The following is a 10192-nucleotide window of genomic DNA, read 5'->3' as shown; positions in this document are numbered from 1 at the left end:
TTTTTCTTTCAGTGGCAGTAAGAATGGCCCAGAGCATGGTGACAGGATATGATAGCAAGAAGAGAGCTTGCCTGACTTGGCTTCCTGTCTGACATCATCTTAGCAAACCAGGGAAGTCCAGTGCTTGGTCTCTGCAGTGAGAGCTTTCTGGGCTCAAGTCCTGGCTATGTGATTTGGGCCAAGTGAGAGACTTCACTTCTGCATCCATGGAATGGGGCTTATAATGCTCATCTCACAGGGAATCTATAAGGATTAGGTGAACTAACATATGCAGAAGTGTCAGCACACAGGCTGGTTATCTGTTACAATTAGTACTACGTTGGGTAACCTTAATACTGGGACATCATTGGTAAATGGGTTGTGTTGAACTAAATGAAAGCTCAGCTACCAATCCTGACTAGTTTAAAGAGAGAGAAAATGACCATCAGAAAACATCAACTCAATAGTTATTGAGGAGATCCAACCTAGATATGAAAGTCTTCCACAGGGACCCCCATGTAAATAATAGACTCGCTACACAAAAGGGGAGAAGGTACCTCAAACCCCAAGTCAGGCCTCTTAGGAAATGTCCCATGTTCACAAACTACCTTTGGAAATTCAGACAACGTCCTCCAGCTTCTCCATCTTTCTCCTGTTTTATTTTTTTTAAAGATTTATTTATTTCTTAGAGAGAGAGAAAGAGAGTGCACACCTGAGTGGGGGGAGGGGCAAAGGGAGAAAGAGAGGGAGAGGATGTGAAGCAGACTCTTCACTAAGCACAGAGCCCAATGTGGGGCTCAACCCCACGACCGCAAGATCATGACCTGAGCCAAAATCAAGAGTTGGTCACTCAACCGACTGAGCCACCCAGGTGCCCCCATCACTTTCTTATTTTTAATCCATCCAATTGTTTAGCAAATATTGATGGGAAAGCTAGGTTATTTGAAAAAAAGAAATACAACCAGTGGGAAAAAAATTGAAATCTAATAGTGATATCGGAGTGATGAAGACAGAGGAGCTTCGTGTAAGAAAAGAACGGTTTCTCATTAGAAGCCATGAGAAATCTGCATGGAGAGGGTGACATTTTTGTTTGGGGCACATAGGAACAGATCAAAATGGAGCTCTGGCTCTAGAGGACAACTGGAATATACAAAAGTTGCTTGTAGGGGCACCTGGGTGGCTCAGTAGGTTAAGCATCTGTTTTCGGCCCAAGTCATGATCTCAAGGTCCTGGGATTGAGCCCCACAGTTGGGCCCCACGCTCAGCATGGAGTCTGCTTGAGATTCTCCCTCTTCTTCTCCCTCTGCCCCTCTCCCCTCTTGTGCACGTTCATGCACTAACTCTCTCTCAAATAAATCAAATCTTTAAAAAAAATTTGCTTGTAGGTGGGAAGATTGGCTGGAAAGAAAGGAGGCAAACATGAAGGCATGGAAAGAAAATCACTGCTTGAAAATTTTTATTTTTTGGTAAACCTGAGGAAGGGTATGTGTTTATTGTACAATTCTTTCGACTTTTCTGAAGTTTTCAAATATTTTATTTTTCTCTCTAGTTTTAAATTTAACAAAAGAAATACCTCCCTAGATTTCAGGCTGAGGAGATCCATGTAAGGGAAACAGGGTCTGCAAAAAATCTCTCTGTGCAATTTAGGGGGGGGGGGGTCCCAGAAAACAAAATGCCTTTTCTCTGATTCCATACTGAACTTATTTCTCTGTCTCCCATTTCACAGTGCCGTTTTGGTTACTATTCCTTATCTGTGCTGTCACTGAAGGTGAACCTTGGAATGGGGCAGCTCGTATGCACATCACATTTGTAGTCAAAATGTATTTGTGAATATTCATGATTATATCTAGATTTCAGTTTTTCTCACTCTTATTTGTCCCCTTACACATCTTAGGCACAGACATGCAGACACTACAGGCGCACACACTCATGCAGAGTTATACTCCTGACCTCAAGTCTCCAACCTTCTTTCAAGGGCTCCATCTGAGGTTGTGAGGTTCCTGTGAAGCTTGGGAATTCTTCATCCTCAGGAAATTGTGTTACATACCCCTCCGACGGCCAGTGATTTCAGCGGCTCCTCTTCTGCCGTTACGTGGAAAAGGGCAGACTCAGGGAGTAGTATTTTCTTGTCGCTCCCATGCTGATTCACAGCGCCCCATCCTATTTACCAATTCCTTAATCCCAAAATTGGTGTGAGAATTATCAGAGGGATTATTGGTGGATGTGGCTGCGGAAAAGGTCTGCTGACGGTGAGGTTGTTTCCGTGGGAGTAATTAGGACATCATTAGGCACACACACTTACGAACACACATTTTTGTCAGTGCCTCAAATTGTCCAGCAGTGAGAAAGATTCTGTCCTTGGCCAAACTCTACTCAGAATTTTTTAAGCAGGACTCGGCTTTTGGAACTCCGAGTCTGTCTCTTCATTGCCCAATTTTAGCAACAATCCTGCTAAGTCAGGCTGGCCAGAATGCCCCACCCTCCATGTCTGATCACCTCAGCAAGAATCTGGTGAGGTTGGTTTAGCCAGAACCCCCCTTTCATCTTGGTGTTTCCTCTTAGTAATTTTCTTGTTGGTAAATAAATAGCTATTCTTAGGGATTCTGATCAACTTCCTCAGGCAGTGTCACCCATGCAGGGGGAGTCCTGACGTGGGACACACATTAGAAGGACTGTTGGACCTGACAGAGTTATTAGGCAGGAGTGAAGGAACTGATGGGTTGATGACCAAGCTGGACGACCAAGTTCTCACAGGATACACAACTAGCCAGGAAATCCACACTGGATCCACCAGCAAATCCTACTTGCTCGACCTTAGAGTTTTTCCAGCTTCTCACCAACACCGCCCTTACTACCTTAAGTCATGTCTTTATTATTTCTAATACAGCAGCCTCTTCATTGGTCTCCCTGCTTTTGTCCTTACTCTTCTTCAGTCTATTCATCATCGTGGCCCCTGTGATTCTGTTAAAACATCATTATTCTGCTCTTCCACACCCTCCATCTTACTTGATGGGAAAGTCAAAATCCTTACAATGATCTAAAAGGTCCTAGTGCCAGGTCCTGTGGCCCCATGATCTCTCTGACCTTAACTACTACCTTCTTCCTCCTTGCTACTTCTCAACTAATTACAAAGCTCTCCTGGCTGTTTTTTGGGTGCTCTGGGCAAAGCCCCACCACAGGGTCTTTGAACATCTGATTTGTGGACTGAGATTTGTATCATGATGTGAACATTTTTCTAGGTTCAAAAATTTTATGGTCTAAGATTTAATAAAATTTCCAGCAGCTATACATAGCATAATAAGTAAACAAATACATCCCGAGTTGATATGTTAAATAATGTGTTCCACGTCATTCTAACCTTTTTGATGTCTATGCATGGTCTGAAGGAGCTTCATACGTTTCTGTCAGTTTTAGGGAGTTATGTTATCAGAGAGTAAAAACGAATCAGTTGTTTTTTAAACCCTATCCTCCAATGATTTGAGCTGCAGAAATGATTGAGAAACAATGTGAAATCATTGATTTGTCTTAATTCAACAATTTTTAATACCTTTTTACTATATTCCACTTGATGCTGATGCTGGGGATTCAATACTATGTAAAGCATAAACCTGTGGGGGAGATAGGAAGAAAGCACCAGGCGCTGATGGAATGCAATGCTCAGGTGGCCAGCAGGCCTGCGGTTCAGAGGAAGGTCAGGGTACGGACGTTGCACGAGGTCACAGAACTCATAATAGGTGAGGTGCATATTCTTACTCAAGCTGGGCTAACTTCAAGGCGCCTACTCTCCACCACTGGAATGTGGGCTTTAGATGGAACAATCTTCCGGTAATACTTAACTTACTAATATTAGAGAGTCAGAGGATGAACTTAATTTGGATGTGTTTATTTCAGAAAGATGTAATTACCTCATGAAAGACCTTGTAGAACTCCAATGCCCAAGATTATGTCTTTAATATGTGTCTCAACTCCCTTCCTGGTAACAGGGCAGGAATGTAGTGGGAATCTCTGAGTATATACATAGACAGGTGTTTTTTATTTGAAAATATTATTTAGACAATTATGTAGACAACTGCAGATTCACATGCAGTTGTAAGAAATAACAGAGATGCTACCTTCATGCAGTCTCCCCATGATCATTTACATATATCAAAACATTGAGTTGTACATCTTAAGTATGTGCCATTTTTGTCATTTGTTGATCTTGAAAACCAAAGGAGCTATTTTTCCCCCAGCAAAGTGAGCTTATTTGGGAATAGCAGAGGAATTACAATTTGGGACAAGCAAAGGAAGTCTGAAAACCAGAGGGGAGGGGCTTCCTTTTATAGGGGAGAGGAGATAGCTGGGAGGGGCTGTTTTCATTGAATTCTCATTGGCTGGGCTGTTGCTGGGCAAGGAGAAATCCTCCCTTCTCCTGTTGGCTTATATAAAGTATTCTTTGTGGAAATATCAGCAAGGTGGTTTCCCTTGGCCTCCAAGGAATCAAGTTTGGGATACCCAGGGATCTTGATAATGGCTAAAGCAGCTGGTAAGGTTATGGCATCTAATAATTCCTGGACATAAAGACCATTTAAAATTTTGTCCCTGTTGGAAGTGAGGAGACCTCACTGCTTCCACAGCATCCCAAAGTTACGAGCTACTCCAAAGGCTTACCTACTATTAACATAGATATTTGCAGTTTTGTCCTTGGTTAAAAATGCAGGCCTGAGCAAAAGTGTAGAATTCAGCCCATTGGGCCAAGGTAGCCAAGGGCAAAGGTACCACCTCACTGATTTCAAAAGGAGTTTCAAGAGCATTCTCAGCATATTTACCATTTTCATCTCTTAAATAAGAACCACTGGTAAACCAGGAAAAGCCAGTGTTATCCAAAGGAGTTTCCTGTAAGTCATCACAGAGGGGTCAGGAGAAGATCTGTCAGTGTCAAACAGTCATAAGGAGTATCATCTGTAGAGGAGGGAAGAAGGGTGGCAGGGTTAAAATAATTACAGCAAGAATTATATAAGGCATGGTTAGCAAGAGGATTCCATAGGAGGTGAGACAACTAGCTGAAAGGTGTTGAGTGTGATGGGCATTAAGGAGGGCTTCAACTCCATGGGGTACAAAGATTTTTAGAGAGGATCCCATGACTATCTCTTCAGTGGTCTTGACTAAAAGGGTGTTGGTAGGAATGGCTATGAGTTAAGGGGGGTGCGTGTCCTTGTGCCATAGGCTCTAGCTGTTGGCTGTAATACCCTATGAGTCAATGGTGGGGCCCATGTTTTGGGTGAGTACCAAAAGGGTGTTCCCTTCCTTTTCAAATACAAAAAGGAAAAAGAGAAGTTGATAATTGGGATTTACCAAGCTTTCCTTTAGGGCTTTAAAAAGCTAAGTTATCTTGATCTTTCCAAATAATAGGGTCAGGTTTGTTGTTTTTTTAATAACATATATAGGGGTAAAATAAAATAAAATATATAGGGGTTGGGCCATAAGGGATTTTAGAATCCAGTTTTGACAGTATCCAGCCAGCTCAAGAAAAGTTTGCGATTGGCATTTAGTTTTGGGTTTGGGGAAGTTCAAGATGCCATGGAGCTTATTTGGATCTAAAGGTAGCCTTTGTTGTGAAATCAGGTGCCCCAAATATTAAGCCTGAGTTCAAGCAAACTGCAATTTCTCCTTGGAGACTTTGCATCCCACTAAGGCTAAAAGTTTTAAGGGGTGGATGCTGTCTTGCTGTGAAGAGGCCTCAGAAAGGGAGCAGAGAAGTAAGTCACCTACATGTTGTAATAAGGTAGAGCCTCCAGGTAACTTTATACCATCCAAATTCGCTTTTAAGGTTTGGGAAAAGTAGGAAATACTTTAGGGAAGACCCTGAGACACTACTGTCCAGGCATATTGCTTTCCTTCTCAAGTGAAGGCAGACATTGACGGGCTTTATCCACTGGCTTTATACTGAAGAAGCTGCTACATAAATCAATCCCAGCGAAAATTTGCTGTTTGTGGGGATGCAGGCTAACAAAATATTGGAGCCGGAACAGCGGGGTGATGAGGAATAACAATATTGTTCATGGCTCAGAGGTCCTGGACAAATCTCTATCCACAGTCTTTGGGTTTTCTCACAGGCAACATGGGAAGATCACAAAGACCAGAGCAGGGATGAGGGGGTCCTGAGTCTTATGATCTTTTTTATGGACTTGATGCCTTGAAGAGCCTCTTCAATTATAGGGTATTAATTAATTCGGGGGAAAAAAGGATGAGTATCTCTTAGGAGGTCTAACCAAAAGGGGATAGGTTTAGAGATAGGGACCTGTTGAGGTTTGAGATTCCCTCTATTTGAATGATTTCAAATGGTTCAGAACCCCAAGGCAGGGGTTTAATAACAGTGGGGTTGAGCACGAAGAGTGTAGCTCTGGTGTCAATAGGACAGGGAGAGATTAATTCCCAATCTGGAGAGTTGTTTCTCCAAGCTGGTTAAGAGAAGGATTGGGTAGAGCCCCTGTATTTCCTCGGAGTCCTGTGGGAGGGCGTTGGATAGGCCGGTCAGAGGGCTAAAGACGCTTGGAGCACATTTGTAACAATCTTTCTTGCAATGTTCTGGCTTTTTCCCAATAATAGTAGAGGCCAGGAGGGGTTTTATTTGGGGGACTCCATTTGTTGGAACTGAAGACTCAGGATCTTAGTGGTCTTCCTTTTCGTTGAATTCTCAACGGTGCAGGTGAGCTGATTTGCTAAATTAACTAAATCTGGTGTGGAAATAGTTTCCCATTCCATCCTGCTCCTTTTAACCAGAAGGGAAAGATGCCAGTTAAGCCTATTACTGAACACAGAGTTGAAGGCTACCTGAATGGATTCAACATCCATTGGAAGGCCAGAATTTTCCTTAAAAATAATTTGTAGTTGATGGTAATCATCAGGCACAGGTTCCCTGGGTTTCTGAGTACAAGCCTGAATCTTAAATCAACAGGTTTTGGAAAAGCCTAGAGGTTGCCAGGGGAAGTCAGTGAGTGATTGTTGAGCCCGATCACGTAACAAGACAGGGGCTTGGCCTCTTGTTCGCAGTTTGGAGATTTCAGGATCATCCCAATTAGCTGCTTTCATCCAGCGTTGGGCCTGGCCTTCACCAGTGAGCATGTGAACTAGCTGGTACAAATCAGAAACCTGGTTGGTAAGTCTGAACCACTGTTAAATTCCTTGGCAGATCTATGATGATCTTCAGTAACTCTAGGAAACTCTTTGACTATGGCTCATAGTTGAGCCTTAGCCCAGGAGACACAGGAAATCATGGGCTTACCATTTAGGATCCTCAGAAGGCCTAACTTTATTTTACTTTTTATATTCTTTTAAAAGATGTTATTTATTTTGAAGAGAGAGAGAGTGAGCACGAGCACAAATGGGGTCAGGAGCAGAGGGAGAGGGACCAGCAGACTCTGCACCAACTGCAGAGCCCAACATGTGGCTGGATCCCAGGACCCTGAGATCATGATCTGAGCCAAAATCAAGAGCTACTTAACTGACGGAGTCACCCAGGCGCCCTAGAGGGCCTAAGTTTAAAGGGACAGGTTCTAATGGGTTCAGAGGAGGAGGAAGAGCAGAGAGGTTTGGAGAAAATGGGAAGTTCAGTGAGAGAAGTGGAGGGTGTGAAAGTGGGGATGGAGAGAAAGAGGATGGGAGAGGGGAAAATGTGTCCTCAGCAACTTGCGTTTTTTCGGTTGCTTGTTTGCCTCAGTTAACTTGGAAATGGCATTCTGTAGAGAGATGATTTTAGAGTCGAACACACTTGGAAGCCTCCAGATACCAGCTGAAATAGGCATCCCATTCCATTTGTGTTTTTTAAAGCTGCAGTCTCCTAAGAAAAGCAAGTTTGGGGAGATCAAAAGTGCCCCCTCATGGCCATTGGAGTTCTAAATTAATTTTGGTTAAGTTGGTCCAATTAATTTAAAATGCTCCTGAGGAGGGACCATAAGTTTTAAACATAAAACCAGACTGGGCCCTAGAAGGAGGACCTTCCTGAGAGAATTTAGCAGATTCAGATGCCATTACTCAAAACCAGAGATTTGGTAAACAGAAGGGGCAGTGTCTTCCTAACAACATAAAAGATGCCAAACACAGTCGTGGAGCTCAGCTAGGAGGGAACCCCCATCTGAGAGGAGACTTTTGGAATCCAAAGGGAAAAGACGACTCAGGGAAGCAGAGAGTGCAAGGGGCTCAAGTGGGTACCTCACATGCTTCCGGGGGCCATTTGTTCCTTAGGGGTTCATCTCCTTCAGGTTCCTTTGTGGTCACCATGTAATAGTGACCTTAAAAAACAAAAGGGCCAGTTATTTTACCAGCAAAATGAGTTTTGGGGAATGGTCGAAACTGCTCTTCAGAACAAGCCAACCATGGCAAACCATCGGCAGGTGGGGAGACCAGGGGAGACGCGCTTGCTTGTGTAGGGGAGAAGAGGAAGCTGGGAGGGGCTGTTTTTGCTGAGTTCTCATTACCTGGGCTGTTGCTGGGCGGGGAGAAATTTTTCCCTCCTCCTGCTGGCACAGTATAGGCTTCTCCTTGCTGGGGAATGAGGGGTGTGCCTCTTACAGCCAATGGCAGTGTGAGATCGCCCCCTTCAGGGCTTCCCGGCTCCATTTTAAATGAGGTTTCCTTTATTTATTTTCACACAATTATACCTCAATAGAGTTGAACATTCCAAATTGATAAAACTGCTTGAGTATATTTTGATTCTGTTTTCCTTATTTCTTCGAAGGCTGTATTGCAAAAGCAACATGTACCTCCCTGGCTAACAACTTGATTTCTTTTGTAACACGGAACCCGTATTTTGACATTATCATTGCGTGCTGAGCAGAATTTTTGAAAGTCCTCCGTATCTTAGTAGAAATATAAAAATTAATTAGAAATTCTTGAATAAGTACAGTTTATTTCACGGACAAATGTTTTCAAGGGTGATAAGAAGGAGCGAACTACCTGTCTATTCCATGTCAGAAGGCACGAGTCTTCTCTTCAATCTCCGCATAGCTGACTTCATCTCTTGGTTCCTCAGAGTGTAGATCAAGGGGTTCAGCAGAGGAGAGATGACAGTGAAGGTGACAGAAATGGCTTTATCTGTGGGGAGGGCAGTGAAGGGTCGGGCGTAGACATAGATACAGGGCACAAAATGTAGGGTCACTACAGTGATGTGCGAGGTGCAGGTGGAGATGGCTTTCCGTCTGCCCTCCCCTGCCTGAGACCTTACTACTAACAATATGACCATATATGACACTAAGAGGAAGAAAAACCACAGTGTAGTGAGCAGTCCATTATTGGAAATCATCAACAGCTCAAGCATAAAAATGTCTGTACAGGCGAGCCTGAGGACCTGGGGGACATCGCAGTAGAAAGTGTCAAGAATATTGGGTCCACAGAAGGGGAGGGGCAGCAACAGGGAAATCTGTACGATGGAGTGGGTAAAGCCCCCCACCCAGGAAGCCACTATTAATCCAATGCAACGGCCTCTACTCATAATGGTCACATAGTGCAGGGGCCTGGAGATGGCCACATACCGATCCAGTGCCATCACCGACAAAGAAAATACGTCCACCCCTCCAATAAGGTGGAAGAAAAACATCTGGGTAAAGCAGCCATTGAAGGAGATGGTCTTCCTCTGTGACAGAAGGTCCACCAGAACCTTGGGAGCTGTGATGGAGGAAAAGCAGATGTCGGCCACAGATAAATTACGGAGCAGGAAGTACATGGGGGTGTGAAGGCGGGACTCACAGGTCACAGTGACCATGATGAGGACGTTTCCCAGGAGAGTCGTCAAGTACACCAGAAGCAGGAAGAGAAATAAGACCAAGCTCAGTCCTTGATCCTGGGTTAGGCCAAGGAAAGTAAATTCTTTCACCCTGGTGCAGTTTTTCAGCGCCATTGAGTCATTGTGTTTTTCTCTTTTGTTTCAAGCGACTTCACATGAAAGTACTTGGCTATTTATTTCCTTTTCCTCCTAAGCACTATGCGTGCAATTCAGAGTCTTGTCCATGTGGCTGTAGTGTTTGCGATTTGTTGGGCTGTCCAAATTTTTAAGATTGTAGTCAGTTTGGTGATCAAATCAAATTATCACATGCAAAGTCATTCAATAATTCTTTTCCTATAAAGCTCATTTTGGAAAGAATAAGCATTTATGTTAAGTAGTGACCTTTATATAGCATACTTTTTAAATTTTGGTTTTTAAATTTTATTTTTTTATTCCACAGAAATTCATTGATTG

General features: G+C 43.4%; 1 protein-coding gene across 1 annotated transcript; it reads right to left on the bottom strand.

The window, feature by feature from the left end:
- Positions 1 to 8917: 8917 nt before the first annotated feature.
- On the bottom strand, positions 8918 to 9853 carry LOC113248888 (olfactory receptor 4D10). The gene has a single exon (XM_026490496.2). It carries the CDS (start codon positions 9851 to 9853, stop codon positions 8918 to 8920), a length of 936 nt encoding a protein of 311 aa, XP_026346281.2.
- Between the last annotated feature and the right edge of the window lie 339 nt (positions 9854 to 10192).

This window comes from Ursus arctos, unplaced genomic scaffold (assembly GCF_023065955.2).
Source record: "Ursus arctos isolate Adak ecotype North America unplaced genomic scaffold, UrsArc2.0 scaffold_23, whole genome shotgun sequence".
In the NCBI taxonomy this organism is placed as follows: Eukaryota; Metazoa; Chordata; class Mammalia; order Carnivora; family Ursidae; genus Ursus; species Ursus arctos.
This window is presented reverse-complemented; position numbering and strand designations above follow the sequence as displayed.

Coding starts and splice junctions, on each gene's coding strand:
- LOC113248888 (XM_026490496.2), bottom strand. CDS start 9,853: ATGGCGCTGAAAAACTGCACCAGGGTGAAAGAATTTACTTTCCTTGGC.